We start from the raw sequence: 25,424 nt of genomic DNA, 5'->3' as shown, positions 1-25,424 counted from the left end.
CCCCCCCCCCCCCCCCCCCCCCCCCCCCCCCCCCTCTCTCGCTCTCATAATACCAAACACTGCAGATAAGCAGCCTGTAGTGTAAGCAGTTAACTGTTTAATGGCCGACTGGTTAACACAAAACACAAATGAATGCAAAAAACATCTGGAAATGCTGTTTGTGTGTTGAACATGTTCCTTCTGATGGTGCAGAGTGTTTCCCGGAAAAAGTATACGATAAAGTTTAAACCTCCTCGTCTGGCTACTCGAGCCTTAAGGGCAATACACACTGGTCCATGCAGCGACGCATCATTCGACTGCTGTAGTCCACAATGTAAGAGTGCAGACAGAAGAAGAAGTTACAGTAAGGAGGAGCTGAGATGTGGTAAAACTGTGCTTTTCTGCATCCTTTCAGGAGCGTGAATGGGCTTTGATTTTGGGAAATAAAAGGTAAACGTGTGTCATTTTGACTAACTGCTAAACTAGTTCAATCACCAGACTCAATATCTGGGTTTGCAAAGTGCGAGATAAGATTTGGACATTTCTTTGGACATTGGAATCTTTATTAGCATATTAAATAATCAAACATGGCCAGATTGTTATTCCCTGTTCATTTTAGTTAAGTTAATTCTAAGATTGCTATTTCAGAGTGAGGATGCTTAAACTAACCTAAAGATTTATTCATTGAGCACCTTTGTGAAAGCTGAGCTGAGAGATCAACTGCTGCCAGAGCCAGAAGCCACAGGAGTGTTCTGCTTTAATACAACCCTTCATGTGATATCGCCTCGCCTCGCCTTGGGGGGATGACAGTCAAGTTTTTCAGAGTCACTTGATCCGGTTTATACTTGCTCTTTTTGCTTTAGTGTTGGTAACATGTAAAGGTTTTAGACACATAAAGTAGGACTGTGTACTTCATCAGGCCAATAAGAAAGTGTCTTTAAACCACCTGCATTCTCTCTACTGTCCACCAGGGGGCGACTCCTCTGGTTGTATAGAAGTCTATGAGAAAATGACTCTACTTCTCTCTTGATTTATTACCTCAGTAAACATTGTAAACATGAGTTTATGGTCTCAATCTCTAGTTTCAAGTATTCTTCAGTACAGTATGATGTTCATTTAGTACATTATGGTCCATTTAGAGTCAAACAGACCATAAAGCAGGGGATGCTTTAGGGCGGGGCTACCTTGTGATTGACAGGTCGCTACCACAAAGTGGACCGTGTCTATGTCTTAGAACTCCGACCCTTTCACAGTGTGATTTCAAGACATGAAAATGTATTGTGATGTTTTGGACGCCTGAAAATGTCTTAATCTTTCAAAAGCATCTTTATATCGAGTCAACAGGACAACCTCTTGACTATTACTGGAACTCACCGTCCAGCTCGCAGCCCAGCAGCTCCAGACGGAGGCCCAGGCCCTCGGTGGTGGCTCTCTCCGGGTAGATCCTGACAAAGCGGGTCAGGAGGGGACCCATCGACCTCAGCTCCGGGGTGTCGTGGTTCTGATTCCCGAGGAATATCTGAAGGCAGAAGACAAGAGAGAGACGTGTCAGGACCTGACATGTAATCAGAAGTATCAGAAGAAAATGTGTTCTGCAAATGTCATCAAAGAACAAAGTTCAAAGACCTTCTAGTGTGAGTAAGAAGGACTTTCAAGACCAGTTTTGCTAATTAAAAGAATGTGAAACTACAAAAATATTTATTCTATCAGAAGAGAGATCAGCTCTACAGTGCGAGTGTAGGCTGTGTTTCATTTAAATAGATTTTCTCTCAACAGGTAAATGATACGTTGGTAAATCTGACTGCTCTTTCCTGCTATTGTTGAAACTCTGCAGCACAGTTAAAGCCCATCCACTAAACAAACAATAACATACTCTGTCCTGATGCAAGTCGGCTTCTGATCAAACATCAGCCAGTTTGATAAACAAAAAGCTGAAAGTAAATGAATGGAGGGAAAAACAAAGACAAAAGCCAGGAAATCAGAACCAGAGTGAGATCCGTCTCGTGAGTCCAACATGGAAGCAGCAGAGATGAAAATGGTTTCCGTCACACTGGGAGCCGAGAGGTGGGACACAAAACACCCAAAAGAATAGTCTGCCTGTCTGAAGTGCTGAAGTTTCCTTTTCGCCTCATGCATTACCGCTGCAGTGGGGCATTATGGGTAGCAGGGATGTCTGTCGCTAACTCTTTAGCATTTACCTTAACCAAATACACTTGTTTTGTTGTTGCATTATTTATTGGTGCATGTGTACTGTTCTGTCTCGTGCATGTTTGTTTTGTAATGCTCCTTTGAACACATCAGCTTTATATGTTGTTTTATTCTATTTTTCGTGTTTTGGTATTTAAACATATGGCTTGGGACAACATATGGAAATTAGCCTTTTCAAGCTAACTCTGCCTCATGTACAGTTTTTTATTATACAGTTTATCAATGAGTGTTGTCGTCATCAACATCGATCACTGTATGTAGTATGTTGACAGTAAAGCTCAGTATTTTGGCAGTAAGTATAAAATAAATAGTTTTGTAGTATCAGTTCAATATTTATGCTAATATGCATCAATCAAACAGTGATTTTGGAGTGTTACTGGTTATTTAATATGTTGGAGTGATAATTTAATGCTGATCCAAGCCGTAGAAGAGCTCCAACCGCGAGTCACGTAACATCGTAATCATCATAATGTTTTGCCGACAAGGCTGGTTGAATAACATAAATAATGAAACCAACTTAAGTTCAGTTCCAAAAGAACCTGGATACATCAGCGTGAGCTAGTTTACGGAACTACAGGACAATTACAATCAGGTCATCACTGCTTCCCTCAACATACCATCAGGATCCTCTTTCTAGGTTTGGTGCTTATGCTCAGGTTAAGATGACCACCAGGCTCCCCCGCTGTATATGTTCACTCATACTTATGCACGAGCATATGTGTTGTGTACAGTGTTGTCCGTGTGCGAGCCAAGACGTGTATCCACTCGTGTACCGGCCAGGGCCTCACTGAGCCTTCCTGCCTCGTCTTTTTTTATTTATAAAAAGACAGGAAACAGAGCAGAGAGGATTAACGAGAGGACAGCGGAGCATCTAGATCTCCGTCTGCAGTAAATCAGCGGGAGTCTGACGGTCAACCCCGTCCTCCTCCTGGCCATCTGGAACGCATATAGAGGGAGGATGTCGCACCGCCGGCCGAGGAGAGGAAGCGGGGCCTCGGAAGCAATGACACGAATTTCCTCTTGAGGATCAAAAATCAAAGGCGCTTCAATCGCCAAGAGGAGGTTAGAAAACCGAGACTGTAACTTGTGGGATCATCAGCCACAGAAATCTTCCTCTGTTTATTCTGAACAAACTGAACAGCCTTAAGTTGAATGTGTATGTGTATGTATTTTGGATACAAAGGGAGGGAAAATGGCTTCAGATGAACAGAAGAACCTTTTTAAAATCATGTTTTCTTTATAGAGTCGTGGTACTTGATGATAAATAGCGTCTTGTCTTCAATACAACAATCACTGCGCTATAAGTACGCTATTGTAACCTGTTACTTCTTATTCTAGTTGTTTGCACCTCTTATTATTATTATTTATTTATTTGACTTCATCTCTACTTATTTCTGTTTTGTTGCTGTTGCAACACCTGAATCTCTGGGGATCAATAAAGCCTTATCTTATCATATTCTATCTTATACCTTTGATTGATTTTCTGTATTTTTCTGCACTCGACCACACGGCAGAGATGATTGGACATTTCTAGCCCCGAGGCGTATGCCTGCATACAGCGCCAACAACCTCTAACGATATTACCTGAGGTGGAGGTGAAACCCGGAGCCAGTGAAGCACAATAGTTGTGAATAATTAAACGTAATTAATGTTTCATCGGCTCCGCTCTTGTCTCATCTGGATTTATGGCAGTTAGAGAGATTTTAGGGAGTAAATCCAATTAATTCAGTTAAATCAGGTGTTATTTTACAAACGTATCTATGGAATTTTGTGGTGTTATCAAGTCAAACAATATTGTATAGAGGAAGGTAGCTGATAAAGAAATCATTAACACGAATACAATATTTTTAACACCCACAGCCATCAACAATTTTAACTTCCAATGCTAAAGATAAAAACACAATGTGGAAGAATAAATTATTGAGCAAGCGAGCTGTTAAAATAATGAAATGCTAAGGTCTGGAACACAGACTCAATCCTACCCCCCTACCTCTTAAACCTTTATTTTTCATTTTCTAGTCAATATTTCCTTGTTGGGGCCCACATGTGGTGATATTTGCTCGGACGAGTTTGCCGACAAAAGCATCCGACAAACAGGAGACAGAGTTCACATGAATAGCAGCCTATAATTTGTTTAACATTTCGTTCAAGCAGCGGCGTCGCGGTCGGGTCGAGCGTCTGTCTGATGGTTTCCAGGAATTACAAATTACAGCAAGAGGAGGTTCATTTGATGCCGGCAGACTTTTATCTGTCTTCTGTGTAATTTACTTTCTGTTCTCGAGGCTTAATTTCTACATCCTAAAAGAATGTTTAACTGACATCTAAACATCTTTCTGTAAATGTTATTCTGTGCGTGTCAAACGCAGGTTCATGCATCGACATGTCAGACCGACCTTGGGCTTGGTGGTGTTGTCCTCCTTGATGGTGGTCCACTCCTCTCCGTCCAGGCTGTGTCCCACCTTGAACCTCTTCATAAAGACGTTCCTGTCGCGGTGTTTCCCTCCCTGGATCACCACGCCGCTCACCATCTTGTCCTGACCCAGATCCACCTGCCAGGGAGGACGAGGAAGGGTAAAAAAAAAAAGAAGGTTGGTTTGACTCACTGACTGGCTGATAGACTTATTGATAAATGATTGCATCGTACACTGTTGTTCTTCTTTGGTTAAATAAATCATTTCTTGCAGAAAGAATGAAACAAAATCCCATCGCACCATAAAACAATACAAGGTATAGAGGGATTGATTAATAAACCCCACTCATTAAACTTTTAAAGTTCAGTATCAGACCCCCACCTGCAGCCACTCGTTTCTGAAGGGCTGCTTGGTTTGCTGGCCGGTCCAACCCGATCGCCCCGTCAACAAGCGGGCGTTTTCCGCCACCCAGCCTCGGTCGGCGTACGACGAGGCACCGATCTGAGCATCTGAGATCTGACCGGACACCATCCCCAGCATCCCTGAGCAGGGGTAGTCTGTCCAGAGGGAGAGAGAGGGGGAAACAGTGGCGGAAAGGATAAGAAACGTTTGAAAAGGGGTACAGTACGATAAGAAACGTCCTTATCTTGTCGCTGCTGTAGTCAGAAGTTTTAGTTGATGCCCTCTGGGCGCTGCTGCAATGTTTAAACTCAAGAGTGAAAACACCAGAGACACATTCACCATCTCAGGGTGGAGTTAGTTTCAACAGGGAATGATTGGTGTGTATAAGCATAAACACGAGGACTGATTTCATTTTGAACGAAAGAGTTTAGCTTGTTGTTTTACCTTTAGCTCTACTATTACTACTATTAACCCTCTGAACGCCGAGCAGTTTCAGGACGTTTTTTTAATCACATTTTACTCACTGTGGCCTCATTTTTCACCGCAATATATGAGTCCTGCACCTCTATGGAAACAGCACAATCATGGCTACTAGTAGGAAGAACTCAAACATGACTTGTGTGCAGAGCCGTGGCCACTTCCACGGCTCTGCGCCGTTGTGGGGTTCAATAGTTTTTAATACTGATATAGCTATGAGCACTGGTGTGACCGCTCTATACTCAGAAATGGAAGTGGCCACGGCTCTGCTCAGTTTTAATGCCATAAATCATAAAAAAGAAAAAAGAAGATTTGATAATCTCTCTGGAAATAATGTAATCTATATACAGTATAGTCCACAACAGCGTTGCCACTATTGGGGAAGAATGGGGGCTCCTCATGCTACACATATTGATCTATTGAAGTGCTAAACATATTAACATTTTTACAAGTTTTGTAAAAGTCAATTATGGCATGCAGCGAAGAATTTAGTGTTTTGAACAGGATCTGGTTACTGCAAACGATTTATTTTTGGTAAAATGTTTAATGAGACATGCAGAACGAAATGATGAAATATTACTATTTAAACCTTAGATTTGGTTGTTTTTCCAGACAGGAGTGTTCATCACACATGATTTGTTTGAGGACCAACAGCGATTTGAAAATCAGACGATAAACTCAGTTTTTACAGTTTCTGGCTCTGATAAACGGTGTATTTTTGGTGATTTTTCTAAAGAAAACACGCCTTTCAAACCTGTGGGCGGGTTGTGGGGTTCAATAGTTTTTAATACTGATATAGCTATGAGCACTGGTGTGACCGCTCTATACTCAGAAATGGAAGTGGCCACGGCTCTGCTCTGTTTACTAAAGGGGGAATGCTACATGGGACCTTCAGGCTATGAGACAATCCTTTGACCAACAAGGCCAGTCTGTTCAAGTGTTGGGAAATAAACTTGGATAATTGAAAGGTTTTAGCTGTGCTTTCCTTTTTCCTCGGAATAAGAAAACTTAATTAAACTCTTAAAATATGTGGACACAATGGTCCGGACACAGCGAGCCAAGTTAAATCCATTATCCACAACGAGCTAGATCTAATATCCGGACTCAAACAGTCGTGGTCTCAGTGAGATATTTGTATTTGACAAATGCTTCCAGAGTTATATCAGCGGATTAACAACAGCTCCCGAGGACGTAAATTCCTCCGCAATGTGATATTACAGCCCCACAGTACTGTCTGTGTGTGTTCCCGTTTGTCTGTGCTTATGATTATCTAATATCCTCCCAGGGATAAAAAAGAATGGGTTGAATGGGCAAAAGGGAGCTTTTCTTTCCTGTATTTTATACCTTCTTTAAATTGCATGATTGGGATTAGGAGTTTAGTGTAGAATTAAATACAGAAATTGGATTAAATTTAAGTCAAAATGATGATAAAGCTTAAGGTTACGGGTTTTGGAGTGAATGACAGTTCAGTCTCATGTTGCGTACTTACACACCACACACACATTTTCCCAACTGTGTCATTATATCTCCTGAATCACCTGTCTAGCACTTTACAGCCTGTTCTCCTGTGAGTTAGAGTCTAATATCTACGTTATGAGCGCTCTCCTACTGAGAGTTGCTTGTAGCACATCAAGGACTGAGGTTTATATAATGTTAGGGGGATGAGTAATGAGGCGGCATGATGTTCCTTCGCTCCTCAGTAATGAATAACGGTGTCCTTCTGTGGGAGTCTGCGCTCGCCTTGGAAGCGGTGATTATTTTAAATCAACAGAGAGCAGCAGGAGGTTCTCATCCTGCAGCCAAAAAGATGTTGGTTTGATTCACGATGTGTAAAAGTGAGAAAAAGCTATTAACGGGAGAGCGTGCGGTCCGAAAAGAACAGATAAAGCTTGTCAAGAAGTCTTCCTAACTGTCAATCATTTTGTTTTTTACATGAGGTGTGAACATTACTTCATCTTTTCCCTTCGTAAAGATACATTTAGTGTTCGGAAAAGACCCATGTAATGTCTGTAAGACTGTTTCTCCTTGTAAAATTGTATAAAATGTTTGAGACAGCGGATTTTACATTTGATAAAGGTTGGCGGACAAACAAAAAGTTAATTGATTGTTAAGAAAGTTAAAATTCAGGACAAAGAAAAAGAAAAAATAAGTACTAAACTTCAAGGATCCATGTGGGGACAGGGGAAAGGTAATTAAGAAAGGAAGTGCATGAAATATTCCAGTACTGACAGAAGTTATTTAAAAACATGAATCAATGCATCGAGAGTTCAAGCGTATACCTCGTATCATGTACTGGTACGTGTGAGTTTGCGTACTGGAGGAATTTTGCTATCACTACCTGACGTTCTGCAGCCGTAGATCTCAAAGCGCATGCAGATGCCTTGCTCCCAGGACATGGGGCGGACGCGGATGTATCGAGCCAGAGTCTGTTTGGGGAGAATACAACGAGCCTCGTCTGTCGGGTTGAGGTTCCCCTGGAAGATCTGAGGACAAGAGAAAAAGTACTGCCAATTAATGCTTCTGTTACTTTGTTACTTCTTCTACTGATGTTATCGCTGATGCTGCTGTTACTGCAACTGAAACTGGCACTTGAACCTTCATTTGAAATAACTTAGAAGCTGTTGTGCTCTAAGAGAACAAAAGCAGTACATGTATTGAAACTGGCTGTTCAACATGAGGCATCAGAGCCAAATTTAGCACCCTGGAAAACTCTTCATGCTCAATTTAACAGCACTCGACATGATTTGTTTGACGCTAGCATATGTACTTGTACCACGTCAATATGTGCCTTCATGAGAAACTCTGGAAGCTATCCATTTATCTGTGCACCGATGTCACTCAGACCACTTTGAGACCAGCGTTCTTCCAAAAGAAATCCATTCTGATGTTGATGAGACTTTCAGCGAACTCGTTTTAGTCGAGGCTTAAATTAGGGATGCTGCCAAATGCTGTCAGCCTTGGAAAAACATTGATTCAGCCATCCTCATGTCCCCTTTGTTTAGAATGCAGAGTCCTTCAGTACTCATCAATATTAGATACACGAGGGTTGTTACAGCAGGAAAAACGACTCGTCGTTACCTTCTGCTTTGAGCCCTCCTTCACGGTGACCCAGTCCTCTCCGTTGGAGCTCAGGTCCACTTTGTACGAGCGAACATAGTAGTGCTTCTTGGTCTCCTTTGAGATCGCTCCCTGCGTCCCGATGGCTGTGACGAATCGGAGGAATCCCAAGTCCACCTGGAAACACAGAAAGTACAAGACACAGGTCAAAGGACAGATTCAGACAGGATTAAAGGCAATGGTCCCCAGGATGTACGTCCATACTTCTAAACATTCTTTAACATATTTAGTCAGCTGTAACACCTGAAAACAACATGTAACAAATGAGAGTGCATAAAAAAACAATGGATAAACAGTTAAAGTATATAGCTCGTGGAAAATGGAAATCTGGTTGGAGACAGTAAATGACGCTGCTGACAACAAGAACTGTGAAAAATCACTTAAGAAAGGAAATGAGAGCCTGAAGATGCAAAAGTTTTGAATTTTCAAAGCCTGATTTAACCGCAGTCTAATCAAGCATAATTGTATTTGTTCTAGATTGCAACTGCATCAAATAACACATTCTGGAGTTTTTCTTTGACATTACAAACTAAATCTAAGATGAACGTTTTAATGTACCGCCAAGAGCCACAGCATCAGATACAACACCGCCTTGCACCTTGTTTCACATGACGCATATGGGAAACAAGGGGCTCAGATGTTGTTAATTATGCCGTGATCTCTCCATAAGCAGACAGTGAAAAATCAGAGCAAGACGCTGGACACATAGGTAGCACCATTTAAGACGACAGCCTCTCTACCACAAAACGAAGACCTTTACAGGAACATCATGCAGTCAGTGTTCTCCACTACACTGGATTTAGTGTTGGTGTGATGAGTACACTCCCTAATCATTGCCTTTTAAAATACCCACTTGAGGTGAAATGCAGACAGCTGAAACACCTTTTAAAGTCCTCTCTCGGGCGTTATATTTCTCCATTATGGCTTCGATGTGAACAGCGGAATTGTTTTCTGATTCAAAACTTACAGTAGAAAAGACAGGAAATTGTATGAAACGTGAACACTTCTCATAAATATTTCTTAGGTGATTGTCTTTGTGCTACTTATTGACATCTTATTATCAACAAGACAATCTCTTTTCACCAGAAATAGATGGAGCGTGACATGTGATTTAGGTCACGTGTTTAATTAGAGCCTGTTGAGTCAATGATACGCTGAGGTTTGAGCCTCGGGCTGCCGATCCACAAGAATGTCCAGAAGAGTCTGTGTTTGTGAGTGTGTGGGAACCAGCTCAGGATCAATTTTACGGTTGTCCACCCGCATCACTAATGACTAGTGTGTGACCTGTGGTGTGTGTGTGTGTGTGTGTGTGTGTGTGTGTTTGTAACTCTCTAGGTTTCAGACCAATAACAGATTTTGAGAGAGTAAATAAGGACGAAATATATAACAACTAGACTGAAAAACCCAACAAACGTAGTTTTAGTTTAGGTTTTACATTCAATTTGAGTAAACAAGTACGTTTTAGCAAGAATTTAAATAGTAGAAGTATCATTTTAATCTTGGTCCAGCATAGCTTAGCCTAGTTTAGCGCAAAGACTGCAAGCAGGGGGAAACTGCTAGCTTAGCTCTGTCAAAAGTTAGCTTAGCTCTGTCAAACGATACTGCTAGCTTATGTACCTAATGTTCTAGCTAGCGTAACAAGCTAGCAGGCTAATGTGGACACAGAAAACAGCAACAAGTGGTATTTACATTTTGTGCTGATGGTTCAGCTCATAATATGGTCAAAATACAAAAGTTAGGCAAAAAGAAACACACAAAGGAACCAGAACACACTAATGTTAAACTCGGTTGCTAGCCATTAGCTTGTCCTGTATTCATTCTGTTTACAAATCAGTGAAGCCTACAGACATAAAGTACATATGGAGATTATCCAAAGCATAGTTTCGTTAATGCAGGTTTAAGGATTATCATCTTAAATACTATACTTTATTAGTAATCTATATTCAAACAGTAAATATCTCATTTTAGAATGAAGCACAGCTGGTAACTTCACTCAAACTCCAACTGACATTTGGGTTTTCTTGTGTTTAAGTCCTAGAAACTGTACAGGTAATGACGGTTTTCTGCTAAAGCAAGGCGATTAACTGTTAAAGCTTGAAATAGCTAAACAACATCTCTCTTGTGGCTGAGGGGAATTTCCTAATTTTGAATGTAACTGACTAAACGCTGTGTCTGTGATTGAGTTAAAACAACTCACCAGACATCCTAAAAATTCAACCTTATAAAATGTGTTTGAATTTTCTTTTTGGTTTTAAGAATCTGACAAAGGAGTAAAAAAGTGTAACTTTTTTAATTGAATAAACTTATGCATAAGCATATATTTCACCAGCAGTTCAAAGCCATTCTTTAGATAAGTAACTCCAAGTGAAACTACAGTGACATTATCTCATCTCGTGGCTATACTTCCCCCAGTTTCCTCATGAAATTATGATCTTAGGGCTAAATAACAGATAAAATAAAAAAAAGGCTTGTTCAGATGGCCGAGTTATTTTTATCTCACTGCAGCAAAGAAGCATCCAGAAACAAGACTGTTAAAGATAATAAAAGAAAAGATTAATAAAAAGATAGTTATCATCAAAGAGAGCATTAGTGATAACAGGAAGCCGTACAGTGCTCGTTTTAAATCACATATATTCTGTCCACAAACGCTTAAATATCTCAAATGAAGTATCCTCTGCCAGGACTTTATGTAGCTCCATGTACAGTTATCACATTAACTTCTTCCAAACTGCATGAAGTGTAATCCGCTTTTTTGTGTAATAATTAAGGTGACACTCCATTTGACTTCATTCCACTGCAACCAAAAAAAATGGCCTGTTTGTTGAGTTTGGAAATGATCAGTTGCATACCAAAAATACACAGCGCTCCAGTATGTAGGATGCCTGTAATATATGGCGTGTAATTATATATTACCATAAAGAAGCTACCGCTGTGACGCTGTACATGGGAAGGGATCAGAGGCCATTATTTAACTTCTCCCACTCTTGCTTTATTTTCATGAGAAGAAGAAGAAAATAGCGTCCCGTGGGTTTGTGTGGGCTCCGCGACTGACTGACAGGGAGACCCCTGGGAAACCATGTTTCGTGGGATCGCTCGCTGACGTTCCCAGCTGCCTTCTAATCTAAATTCCCACGAGATTGCGTCCCCCGAACGCAACACGCACTGTATGTAACAAATACACAGTGTACAGTAAGTTTTGTTGTGAGATGAGATAAACAAGCTACTAGAAGATTTGTACTTGTTCAGAGAGGCATCAACAGATACAAGGTTCAGTAAAGTGGCTTCTAGTCATTTTGGCTTGTGACCTCTTAAAATGATGCAATGAATCACAAGTCATGTCCTTGATGTGGACACGAGTTTTGAGCAGTTTAACCGAAGAGTGATGTTTCTATCTTAGTTTGATTCATTTTAAAGGCTTTTTAGAAAAAACATTATGTTGAGAGTTGATGATGTTTCCCCAGTTTAAACAGGAAAAGACTCTCACAGTAATCCACTGGCCAGCCGTTACCGTTGCACATGTTTTCTGTAGCGGTCGGTCAAAGCTCCGTTCTCCGTTCATTCTCTATCAAATGAAGCTAATTGCTCTTCCATCTAATTACTCAACACTTGGCAGTGCCTACACTACTGCCACAGCAAACAGTCACATTTAGAGGTTTTTTTTAATGAAGAGAACAAACTGCAGGAAGGGGGACATAATTCAGTCAAGTGTTGTGAAATGAGATTGAAAAAACCCCCAAAAAAAAACGTTGCTACTTTCTGCCAAAACAGGACTCTGCCTTCGCAGTGATAGTAAAAGAAAGAGCCCCAATTAATCAATTCTCATCTGAGGTTTCAGTGGTTACTTAAGGAAGTCCTGCGCTCTGGGGATGCAAGTTTTCACCACATGCACACATTTTTCTTTAACATTTTAAAATGCTCCGGTCTGCTTTGGTGCTCACTAAAGAAACACCCTTTCAGGATTTATATTAGCCTGAGACTTGTTTGCCATTTTATTTTATTCATTCGACATGTCATTGTGTTCATGTTAGCAGATTTCTTGTTGGGAAGAAGGTTTTATTTCTTTTATTTTGCCATTACCAATCAGTACAGAGCGACGTCATCGCCATTTTTAGTTGACACCTTGCTAGGTGCTTGAAACCTGATCAAAAAATATGTCGTGAAGTATTATTTCTGTAACTCGACTTCCAACAACTTGGTCTTTTCCATTTCTATGTTGCTATTTTTCATGGCTGAGTTGAAGTAACTATATTGGAAGATGACATCCAGGTTCTTAATCCTCTGCACTATGAGCACTGTTTGTTATTTCTCCAACTAGCAGAAACAGCCATCAGTGAGCACAATGGCAGACTGAATCAGGGTTCATGTATCTTTTGAATGACTTTTACATCTTAACTATCAAAGTTCATTGCTGAGATTCAAAATTTTGCAGCACTGAGGCTTTCATCCCCCTGCAACAAACTAATTAGACAACCCTGTCTCCTAAAAAATACATGAGAACACAGCTAATTAGAGAGCTAAAAGTTGCAGGGAAATCACATAGCATTGTTTTTGTTTGGAACTTTGACATAGTTGTGTCTGCTGAGTGACTTTGAGAAGCACTGGGCCCATAAAGCCTCATTAGAAACTTTCTAAATGACTCCTTGGCATTGATGAAAAAGAAGTAATTTCGTTGTCATTTCTGAAATACTTTCTTTTAGTGGCCTCGAGGTTTCTATCCAGAATGAACATCAGACTAATTAGATCTACTTGGTTCTGGGGCTTTATGTTCTTTGATGAATGACATAACTCTCATTTCATCACTCTTTTTTGTCTCTACTCGCTCATTGCGTAATAAATTGAATGTATGACTCGCACAACGCAAAGACACTTGGCTTCTTTCACCACTGCCACCAAAGTGCTAAAACAAAACCTCAGACATGGCCTCACGCGTACGTCACCATGTTAGTCTGATTTGTGTTATTGACATTTCCTGGGTTTGGAAGTTATCTGAGGCATTCCTCCAGAGGTTTACTAGGGGATAACGAGACCCTTTAATGCTCTCTGGGGGATCTTTTGTCTTTCAGTTTCCCCCCTCTTGCTCCGGCTACGACAACAAGCCCCGCTCACACGAGGCCCAAATGTGTTCTCCAGATGCACGTAGCTGAGCTCTTCCTGTGGCGTCAGACAGATCCTGAAGACAAACGGCAGGGCGTCTATAAATACCTGAAGGCAGGAGGGGAAGGAAGCCTTTCCTGGGCTTACATCATGATATCCAATAAAGTCAATTCACTTGTAAAGATGCACCTATTGGCCATTTTGGAGCCACATTCGTTCAAACGAGGCTTGAATGCAACTTTGTCATTTTTGTATCTGATCAGATTTGTGGAGCATTTTTAAAAGTAAACGTACACAAGTCATTGTACTTGTGTATGTTTAAGATGGAGTCCTTTTTATAGTTAGTACAGGTACTGGTTATGAAACAGTTTCCATTTAATTGTGATGCCTCTACATGACCTACATAAGCAAACGAAACCATCAGCGAGAAGATTGGCAATTTCTATATTTCATTCTTAGTGCTTAATTGTCATCAGGTCCGATTCCCCGCGACAATAGCCGAAACTGTTTTCTGATTGCAGGCTCTCCCGAAAAAATCCTTCAGCTCAAACTCCAGCTGTGCCTCCAGCGCTGCCTCATACGACCTGGACTATGGCCCTCCGGCCAGGAACAAAGCTTCGCCTCGCTGCTCTGCCGGTCCAGAACCAGGATTGAGCGAGCAAAGACTGTCAGACTCTGCTGCAGTAAAAATTAGAGGTTTTCTAAAGGGACTCTGGCGCTCAGAAACAATACCGCTTTTGTCCACAGGGGCCGCCAACATCAACACAAATTTAAAGTTCTAAGACTAAGACTAAGTGGGTAAAGTTAGAAACTATAACAGCTAGTATAGTCTATTACTTACATTATTGTAATTCAGGCTTCCAAACAAGGAAAAGAATAAACTTCTGCCATATTACGATATCCAAAATCTAAAATCGAAGAGGATACCAGCCCTACTTTAGCGTTACAGTTAATTCCTCTGTCAACCTTTAAAATGTGGTTTACAGCTATGGAGGCTTTCCATTTTATTGCAGACATTCCAGCGTGCATGAAACGAGTCACTACAGTGCGTAATATGATTGCAGATATATATAACAAAAGCTAGATAATGATCTCACTGTCTGCTGCCACCGGGAAACATTATGAATAGCAACCTGAAAATAGTATCAATAAAATATAAATGCCGTTGAATGAATAATAGAGGTGTTTGCAGGGGAGGAGGCGGGCATGCAAGAATTAACAACGTCATAATTTTCTTCTCAAGCAAGATGAATGGAAAGCCGTAAGGCAAACCCTGCTGTGTGGAGTTGGCCCCGCACCACACTTAATCAAATCAAATGGAAAATTCTCTTCACAAAAACCACCAGTCATAACTCAAACGCCTCACCAAGTCGGGGGGGGAGCAACAGCACCGGTTCTGAGGCTATAAATCACTGTGGCAGGGGGACGGTCTGCTGTTTCTCCAGGAGGGACTGCCGATAAAGCTTTACTTGAACAACAGAAGAACACACACACACACACACATATAGAAATCTGTCCACACACAACAAACTGGACCCGGTACGGCTTCTAGCCGCGGGCGTGACGAGAGGGAGCGTGTGAGTGACGAGTTGCCGGTGCAAATCTCATGACTGCCGATCTGAATGAGGAGCGACGTCCCCTGCTTCAGTATCTACAGTGTAAGTGAGTCCGAGTGAGGAAACACTGAGAGCTGGTCGGAGGCCAGCGGCAGGGAGGCCCAGTGTTGCTGAGGAGGCAAATCCAAGCTCAGCAAACTCTACAAGGTGTTTCACCTCTGCAGAAATGGGATTGAAATGTGTGTGGTCACTTTACTTTACTTCAAAAGTATCCAAAGACTTGGTTTGTTTTCATTCCAGGCCTCAGAACGGGAAAATTAGTAAAATTAGATTTGCATACAGAAGGAGTGTTTGTTCCAACGTTGGTACAGTAAGGACTCAAAGGTGGACTAGAACATGTCAATGGTTAATTTAGTAAACAATGTTTGATTGGTCTAATCTGCCAGTAAAGGTATTAAAAAGCCCGTCTAGTGCATGAAAAAGGGATCAAACCAAAATGAAATTGTGTTGATTTACAATACAAATTATTGGCAGGGATATTTCAGCTTTCTGTAAGTTGGTGTCAAAATGAACCCGATGTAAATAAGCTACATATTTTAAGCGCATTGGATTCAGGCTCTGTCCACCTATAAACCCATCAACCTCTAAGCTTCATATCATGACATCCCGGAGGGTTCGGCTGCGGCCCGGTAGCTAAAAGAAGTCCCCAGACAGACAATAGAGAGCCACTATACTAATAGTCCAGCGCCGATGCCGTCTTCCTGCCTACTTCCTATCATAACCTCCACAGGAAGGAAGTGAGGGTCTGTTCTTACTGCGAGGGCCATTGTGAGTCTTCCTCTATGAGTTCCTGCCCTGGACAATGGGACAGTCCGGAACTCCAGACGCACCTTACAGGTTCCATCTGTCTCACCTAGGGTTGGTTGTATTCGGTCTAAACCATATTAGGAAGAGCACATGCTTGTTGTTTACAAAGGTCAATAATAAGTCAGAGAACCAGGACTCTAAATTTAAGAGGAATCCAAACAAATCAGATTCTGGTTCCTGTAGATGTTTTATCGCTGAACGTGATGGAATGCACTCTTCTGCATGTTTGTTCATGAACGCAGGAAACATTTTTTAAAGAAATGAAACACTGGTCTGCTCTGTTTCCACATTCAGTGACTTCAGGCTGCTATACGTCAGATTTCACAACGAAGACAGGAGAAGTCGACTGTGCTGGAGAGGCCGATTAGAATAAATAATGCATGTCGCCGTATTTTTTTTCCACCAGTCCGTGTCCCTCTAACGTGCAGAGAAAGTGGTACAAATGAGTGAACAATATTCAGACCAGATGTGAGCAAGATCTCAGCGGTACAGTGGAGTTCAAACCGAGGAACGCCGTTTCTCCATGAATGAGCAAACGCAAACGTTTTGAGGTCAGACTCTAAAATGAGGACCAGCGTGACACAATTTCAGTCACAAGAATTCCAAGAGTCCTCCACAAAGAAAAAAAAACCAAACATGACTGACCTGTATCCACTCCCGGACGGTGTCGTCTGAGGGCGTCCAGCCGTTCTCCTGGTAGTTGAGACGCGAGCGTTCGGGGGACCAGTTGGAGTTGTACTGGGACGAGGCGCTGATCTGTTCTGAGGAAATTTCCCCCGACTCCATTCCCAGCGGCTCTATGCAAGCGAAGTCTGCCAAAGACAAGACAAACTCCATTAACAAGAGTTCTAAATGTTCTTTTTTTATCACTTTTTACAAACCAATAGCTTCTGACGTGGAACGACGGATTAAAAGAAAGGTTTTTTTTGGTGGTTTCGTCATTTTATTTTGCTAATTGAATGGTTTTGCTTCGCCGGCAGAGAAGCAGCTAAGAGAAGTGTTTCTGTCGCGTTTGAATGAAGTTTGAGGGAGAGAAACTTGAATTCAGAAGGTGTACAGTTGTATTTTTATGTTTGATAAGGAGAATAGGTGGGAAAGGGGCTTTACTCTGCGTGCAGATATTTGCAGCTGAAAACTGATAATGTGTCACCAAATTACGTTTTAATCTCAAAAACATGTTTTGTTGCAGGAAAGGCCACGATGGGCTGATAATATAACAACAGTATATGGATGTAAACAGCTGAAAGTCAGCACTTTAACCTCATGGTTATTGTTTTGAATCCAATGTGCCGGAGTAAAGAGTCAATATAACAAAAAAATCGCGAATAACCCCATCAAGAATAACTTTACAGCTAAACTCACAGCTTTTCTCAAACCACTATTCTGTCCTGATATTGCAAATTATCATTATATTCATAATAATGTAATGTATTATTCGTTCTCTCATTAAAACCATGAATTATTTAATCCACAACATTTTAAAAAGTAGTTAAAAAACCATTACAGCTGCTGTTCAGCCTGTTTCTTTCACCAACACCAAATAAATCAATTTAAAATGATATAAAACAGAACAAAAGCAGCAAATCTTCACATGAGAATGTTTTATTTCTACTTTGAAGGATTATCTGATTATCCAAATTGTTGTGAATTAATTTCCTGCGGATCGCCGAATCATTTCAGCTTGGACATAATGTTTTTCCTCTGTATATGCTCTCATACAACACACAGAAACCCACACAGGCGCATTCTGCAGATGATGTAATGTGTGGATTTCAGCTCTAATTTAGAGGATTTTCATTTCATCACTCTCAAACTAAAGGACGACGCACTCCTCCGCAGACCGAGACAATCCTTTAGGCTGACGAAACTGTTTCATAAACAGCATTTGGACAAACTTAAACTACATGTCAGTGTCTCTGTGTCCACTCTGTAACGGCAGGGGACCACAGGGGAGGTAGAGGGAGGGGGGGATGGACAAAAGGAAACGTGAGTATTTATGTGTGTGGGAGGCCTGTCTGGAGACACAAGGTCTACCAAACAGACACAAACACACTTACATCATTCCAAGTTCCACAAATAAACTAAGGGAGAAAGTTTTCTTGCGACATCACCAAAAGACTGCAGAGACACTCATCATCCATATTTGTTATCTTGAGAAATTTCAGGCCTAAATCATCCAATTCAGCGCTTCCTCCCTTCTCTTGCCAGAAAATGTTCTGAAAGTGGAGCGAGACAACGAGGACGTGAAACACCGCTGGATTTCAGCCAGCCGATACATCGCTTTAACAAGAAATTCTCTCACTTTTCTGTTTTTCTTCCCGCCTCAGCCTTCGATCCAAAAACTTCTCTTTTGCTCTTTTCTTATTTGTATTCACGAGACAACCCTCCATGTCTCCATCACAGTGGGCATGAGGGACCAGTCTCTCCATCTCTCCGTCACAGAAAGAAAGAAAGGACGTGAAAGTATACCCCCTCCCCATCGATCGTAAAGCTGATCAAAGGACCGGCTGGAGGCCATTTCTGAAGGTGATGGCCGGGACGGAGCGAGAGACAACCGTTAATTCACTGCAGGACGTCACAGTCTGAATCCTCAAAGGCTGTAAGATCCTGCTTCAATGGAAGTTCCTTCTGAAATTCTCAAGAGGAGGAATTTTATATTTAATAGGAGATAAAAGGTGGTTTATAGCAGTGGTTAAAAACCTTTTTTGTGATGTTCAAAATGTGTTTAATTACGTTTCCAAGTGGTGTTAATGTTTTGGTGCCGCTGTCGCAAAGACAAGCAGATCGGATATAAAAGAACAGCTACAAGTAAACTTGTTCTATGTTTAGATTATGAAAAGGACAATTAATCAGAGACATTTGTTTCTGGCTTCTAGTGTGAGGATTAGCTAGCATAGCACAATGAACGCTATCGAACACAGTTTGTGCCAGAAACATACGTAGATGTTTGTTTCTGATGGTCCTGGCTTCCTCTTTTTTTGGCTGCTAGCACTAGCCACGTGGCTACCGTAGGCTTCTGTCCAAACGCAAACAGCGGGAACAATCCCAAACCCTGATCTCAGTGCTGTGATGAAGGCAGAGTAAAACACCACAGTGTTTCCGTTATATGCATTCTGCAGCGGCGGCTGAGCCTTTCATTTTCCAGGGAGATGGAAACCTTGGGGGCAGACAGGATTGCACAGTGCAAGCACATGGTGTCATCCTATAGTTATTAAATTGTGCAATAACAATGTACTTCAGAATAATAAGTTAAAGCAAAAAACGTGTCTTTTTGCCTCCAGGCCTCTAGGCCTATGACCACTCGGAGTGTTCATATCTGGAAATCTCACCCATTTAACCAGGACTTTTAGACAACTTATCCATTTTTGCCAGCTGAACTAGTTCAACTGCTGACTCAATGTGTGGAAATCGAGTAGTCCACAAGTACAATCACTTGGTTGAAAGGACAATGTGGCGAGAAGATTTAATTCAATCTGCTGAGCTCTGTAGGCAAAGTAATTGAGTGTGTGAGTGTGTGTGTGTTACTTAAGCTAAGACAATTAAAGCTTTGTTTAACACCAGTGATGCTCTCCGTCATCCCAGTTATGACTAGAGGGACAGATCTATCTCTTCCACACACACACACACACGCATACAGTACAGACGCGTTTGATAAATATAGAATACATCCATGTAACTTGTCATTAACGCTCACCATTAACAGCGAATGTCACACACACACACACACACACACACACACACACACACACACACGTGATGCATACAGCCCAACATCAACCACATGCTCTATCATACATTTATTGCCGCAACTCATTGAGAATTTTGCTATTTTACACGGGGAACATAAATAAAAAGCTTAATTGACGACGAAAGGATAACCATGACTCAAAGTCAGTTGAATGTGTTTGTATTTTCTGTTTAAGTCATTCATTTTCAATTTAGAGCAGTAAAATGTGGAATTTTACGTTAATTTCTCCCCAAAGTGCCCGTGTTATCCCCCACGGGACCTTACGTAACCTCACCTCTCTACTCGCACTCACATTCCTAAACGGGTGACTGCAGGGGTCGAGGTTACAAGAGTGCAGGAACCATACGGGCCCGACATAACTGCACTCTCCACAGGGTCAACTGGTGCAGAAAAACGACTCTTTAAAAGAACACGTGGACTCAACGCAACAAAGAACTCCATCTATAGCCGAGCATGAGAAACTCTTCATCTCGGGATAACGTCCTGATGTGTGAAATCGGCCTAATTCATTGTTCCACAGAAGAAGATAAAAGTGGGTCAAACTGATGGAAATATAAGCTGCTTTTTATCACATTTTAAATTTAAAGTTACAGCTATGAAATAAGATTAAACTTATTGTGTGGTTGAATTCAGATCCTGAATCAGAACACCAGATGGGCGGGTTTACTCGTATCAGGATCACGTTATGAAGGTGCAGGAGAAATATTGAGATACGATTGATTCGCGTTCCTTTTTCAATATTTTCTTACATTTATTGGACTGCCATGTGCAGAAACCCGAAACCTCCTGTCAGCCAGCAAACGTGTTTCAACAGAGTCTAGAATAGTTCAGAGCCGTGATCTCCAACCTGAGGTTCAGGACCCCCCAAGGGGTCTAAAGATAAATCTGGGTGGTTGTGAGGTGATACGAGAATCTTTACTACCGTTTGACTTGTGAAATACTTCTTTATTTATTTTATTTCCATTTATTTCATTTTTTCACTTTATTTTTTGTTTTGTTATTATATATATACATATATTTTGTATTTATTATTTTGTATTTTTTCTTATTCATGTGTGTATATGTGGGAAGGTATATGTATGGGTATGCTATACGTGTGTGTGTATATATATATATATATGTATATATATATATATATATATATATATATATATACATATATACTGTATATATGTAGGGGTATAAATATTTAGATAAGTATTCACTTCCTGTTAAATTATTAGTACTGTTATGATTGCTATTATCTTCATCATGTGCCTTGTATTTTTAGGTCTTATGTTGATTTATTTTTGATGGATTGTTGATGGAGGGCCATCCTGTCTATTTCTTCCCCTTAAACCACAAACTCACACAGTTTTTTACAAGAAAAAGTCACATTTTTTCTTTACTGCATGCTATAAAACTCTGCTTGCTTTCCGTGTAACATGGAGGTCAGAGTTCACATGCAGACCAGCGCCTGTAGCTGAGAGAGGTTCAGCTTCTTGCTAAAGGATCCAGTAGAAGACAAAAGAGACACAGAAACATCCAGCAAATGAACCCTGGTCCTCCCGAATGCCAGATCACATGTCTACCCTCCACATCACCCCCCCACCCCTCACCCCTCAATTGCCCACCACTACTCCAGCTGCTCACCCTCGTCTTCGTGTCCCGGGGGGAGGTTCCTCTCGCGGATGGTGTAGTTGGCGGCGAATCCCTCTCTGGCGATGGCGTTGTCGGTGGTGATGGTCATGGACAGGATGCCGGTGTAGGAGACCACACGGCCCGGGGACGTCTGGCCACAGTACCGGCCAATGTGGGGACCCACTGAAGGGAGGGGGGGAGGGAGAGGAAGGATGGAGAGGGGAGGATTCAAGTGGAAAGGAGGGAGGAAATGAGGGAGGAGAAAAGGAAAATAAGAGTAGAGAAAGGGAGAGGAAGAGGAGAGACCAGAAGGAGAACGTCAGCTTCATCACTCATCAACTGCAGAGTGCTTTTATTATTCACTCTGTCCTTTGCTGCCCTCAAACTAAATTTAGATTGAAAAGCCCCCAAAACGTGGAGTCAGTTTGTTTAATCTGCTTTGTTGTTAGGAGTCCTCAGACAAACACAGAGAGCAGCTGATCTCCTGTCAGCTCCAATCTCCCACCTCTCATGAGTGATGAGACAGGAATAAAGGTGAGATAGCAGAAACACTCATCTCCACAACGTATTGCATTGACACTTATTATCCCAACACTATAAATAAACTGGATATACTGTATAATATCACGTCAGGTGCAGACTTCAATACTTCAAATTCTGTTAATATTAAGTCAGAGAACTCTGAATACCCTCATGGCTAAAGAAAGAAGTCGACCAGACCTCCAAATATTTGCTCCTATAGCTTCCTCCCTCTCACATATGTTTCTGTCTTTACATTCGAGTCACAGAGCAAAGCCTCCACTTCTCAGAGAGATAAATCTCCAGCAATCTTTCCCCAAAGGTAGTTTACAACACATCGTCCACTTCTACAGAATCCTCAAAACAAACACGTATTGCTTTACTGTAAGGGTCCGGGATTTCTCAATTCTTTTGGACGATGTAATTACTAATTATACAGAAGATATGTACTGAAAGCCTCCATTAAAACCCAAGTGAATGTTCATTTTATAATAGGAAAGTGTATTCTCCATTTGTTGAATGGTACGCTTGCCTATAGACTGATCTCACGTGAATGCTCAGTGGACATGCTTGCAATGACTCACGTTAGTATTTAGTATATTTTCATTAATTGTAAGTGTACCAAATTAAATTAGCTGTCTCTATTTTCCCTATAAGTGCCAAATAATGCTGTTCTTTTCTTTCAGAAAGATAATTGGCTCGTAAATTATGGATCTGTAAAACAAAACGCGACCAAAAATAGTCCATCAGCTGCACAATAAAAGACATTTTGACTCATTTCCAAAATTGATACCGTTCAGAGCCGTAAAAAAACGATTGTGACATCTCCTTTCTTAATATGCATGACAAATACTGGAAGATGATATTGATACAGATCAAAATAGACAATTATAAGAGTTTGTTAAATCCTGTTCATTGTGCACGGGACAGATATTCTCTTCTTTGCGTCGTCAACCGACCGTTTTTTTATTTTTTGGAGGGCTGCTGTGGATTTATCTCTCAGGGAAAGAGATGCTGAGCTCTGTGACTAAGATGCAACATGAGACGCACAAACCGGGGCTACCCTGCACCATAACAACATCATCGTCTCTTATACGCAGCGCACAGCGACAGACTGCCTCATGTCTTCAACGCTGCGTCGCTGCATGCCCACAGTTTGCTGGCCATTTCCTCCGTGTCCTTATCCGTGAGAAACAATGCCAGGCTTTGTGGTGCCTCCTGTTTCATGGAGATACTTTATCTGCAGCCTCTCGAGGACTCAAGAAAGGGAACATTCAGTCCAGAGTGAAGTCATACATGTTGCAAAAATTACACTTTTCTAGCAATTTGAAGCAAAATATGCACAAAAAAACCCACATTGGAATGTTGAGTTTTGTGTAATCTGGTAGATTATGTTTATCAGTTACAGTATAAAGCAGCTAGTCGACAATCTGCGACAGATTACATATTCCAGCTTTATCATAGTGTGAAATGCTCTCGCTGCTGTCAATGCAATCAGCTATAAAATAGAAAAAGTCCTTCAGGCAATATGGCTGCATTTACATTTATGTAGGAAATGGTCATATCTGAAATAAAAGTAGAGGAAGATTTCCAGGATTCGTACGCATGAGTGTAAAGATTTAAAGCTTTTTTAAGAGACAGAAAATTCTCCAGGTTCACTTACTCTGTTTTTGCTTTAAAGCTCCGTAACAACCAAACAAAGGAACCAGTTTCTTGTAAAAATAAAACAACAACAAAGAAACAGCTCTCTATTTAGGATATTTATTAGGTTCATCATTTTTCATTGTTAGGATTTTTTTGGCGAACAAATCTTTAAAAAAAAACTAAATCAAATGATTAGATTATTTTTTTGAAGAATATATTCGAAAATATTGACATCTAAATGTTTGTTTGTGTGATTGAATCCCCAAAGAAAATAGAATCCTTTTGAAGAACTTACAGCTCTCAAAGCAAATCAAAACAAAACAACAGCAGCAGTGCATGATGGGAACGCTTGATGTTCGTGTTAAACATTGCGAATGCGTTTGATGGGATGAAGAAAACATCCTGGTCTTCACCCTGCTTTGTTATCTGTGCCGACACACATGTTCACCGAGCAAACACAGGAATACGGCGCTTTGTGGCCTCACACACACACACACACACACACACACACACACATTGATGCAAACAGACACCTGAATGCACAAACGCACACACAGATCGTTTGACTGGAGAAGAAGCCCTGGCATGTTATGTATGCTGGCGCGGCTTTAAAGTGTGTGTCACTGTCTGTCTACCTGTGCCAGCCTCTGTGTCCCTCATGTTCCCATGCCAGTCTCCTCCCTGGCAATAATCAGGCGACGCTTTGGGCACAGCAGCGAGTATTGTGGGCATCCCTGGCAGCCCGCTCGGGCCCCGTCCAAGGTATGTAGCTCTCACCATTATCCGCACACTGTACGGCTAATTGGACAACAATGGCAGCCCGAGAAAACGCTGTCCAAACGAGGGGAGGAGTGTGAACAGAGGGAAGAGCAGGACACAGCGCCGTCATTCGTGTGCAGAGAGATGAGAAGTTTTTCCAAAAATGTGGTCGGTGAGGGAACAATGAGCAAGCTGTGAGGAAGTCTCTGTCAGTACGTCCACCCTCCATGTGTGCACAGGAGGACGCGTCTCAAGTAAAGGACTGAAATGAACACAACTGAGTAACAACGGAGCCATTAATGATTATTATCCACGGCTGGTTTAAAGCTGCAGGTGGTAACTTCTATAAAAATTACTTTTTGTCATATTTGCTAGAACCTGACGGTAGTGCATGAAACATATAATCTGTCAAAAAAATCGAGTTACGCTTCCTCCTTTTTAGTGCGCCTAATGGCATAACCCTAACCCAAGATTTCCCCGAAGAAGAACAACCAATCAGAGCCGAGGAGTCTCTAACGCAGCTCGTTAAGAATTCCTGAAAGTTCTTAAACTATAGGAGAACATTTACTTCAAAAGTGCAAATGTCTCCTGTTGTTGCTGATGTGTGCACAATACACATTGTGTCCCAAAAATAAAACAAGTGGAAGCACAAACCCCTCCTCCTCCGCTCCCCTACTTCAGCCCATGTCTTCCTCTCGTCTGTGTCTCTTTTTTTTTCGCCTCCGCTCTCCTCGTTCGCCTCCATCGCTCAATCAGAGCTCGTCCCACCTGCGGGGAAGCCATCCATCCTTTGTTCTCCTCCCTCCTCCTCCCCTTCACCTCCACACGTCTCTGTCTGTTTTCTGTCAACATCTGCAGGGGGAAGCCGCCCCCGAGCGCCTCTCATCCTTCTGTTTTCTCTCTTGCCGCTCCACAGCGCCGCATATCTACCCTCTGCATCTGCATCCCATTATCCCCGCTCTTACCCTTCACCTGCGGAGAAGCAGTCTCGTTGTTTCTCCTTCAATTCTCTCACCTTTCACC

General features: G+C 41.6%; 1 protein-coding gene across 1 annotated transcript in view; it reads right to left on the bottom strand.

The window, feature by feature from the left end:
* LOC116396195 (neuropilin-1a-like) overlaps positions 1-25,424 on the bottom strand; it is a 69,713-nt gene that overhangs the window by 11,892 nt on the left and 32,397 nt on the right. Inside the window, exons 5-11 of the mRNA XM_031870638.1 lie at positions 21,492-21,662; positions 16,757-16,923; positions 8,556-8,711; positions 7,816-7,960; positions 4,980-5,155; positions 4,581-4,736; positions 1,354-1,498 (exon numbers count right to left, since the gene is read on the bottom strand). Of these exons, the coding sequence (XP_031726498.1) occupies positions 1,354-1,498; positions 4,581-4,736; positions 4,980-5,155; positions 7,816-7,960; positions 8,556-8,711; positions 16,757-16,923; positions 21,492-21,662 (1,116 nt within the window). The remainder of the gene's footprint in view (positions 1-1,353; positions 1,499-4,580; positions 4,737-4,979; positions 5,156-7,815; positions 7,961-8,555; positions 8,712-16,756; positions 16,924-21,491; positions 21,663-25,424) is intronic.

Source organism: Anarrhichthys ocellatus, unplaced genomic scaffold, assembly GCF_004355925.1.
Source record: "Anarrhichthys ocellatus isolate YVR2014 unplaced genomic scaffold, GSC_Weel_1.0 scaffold54, whole genome shotgun sequence".
NCBI lineage: Eukaryota > Metazoa > Chordata > Actinopteri > Perciformes > Anarhichadidae > Anarrhichthys > Anarrhichthys ocellatus.
This window is presented reverse-complemented; position numbering and strand designations above follow the sequence as displayed.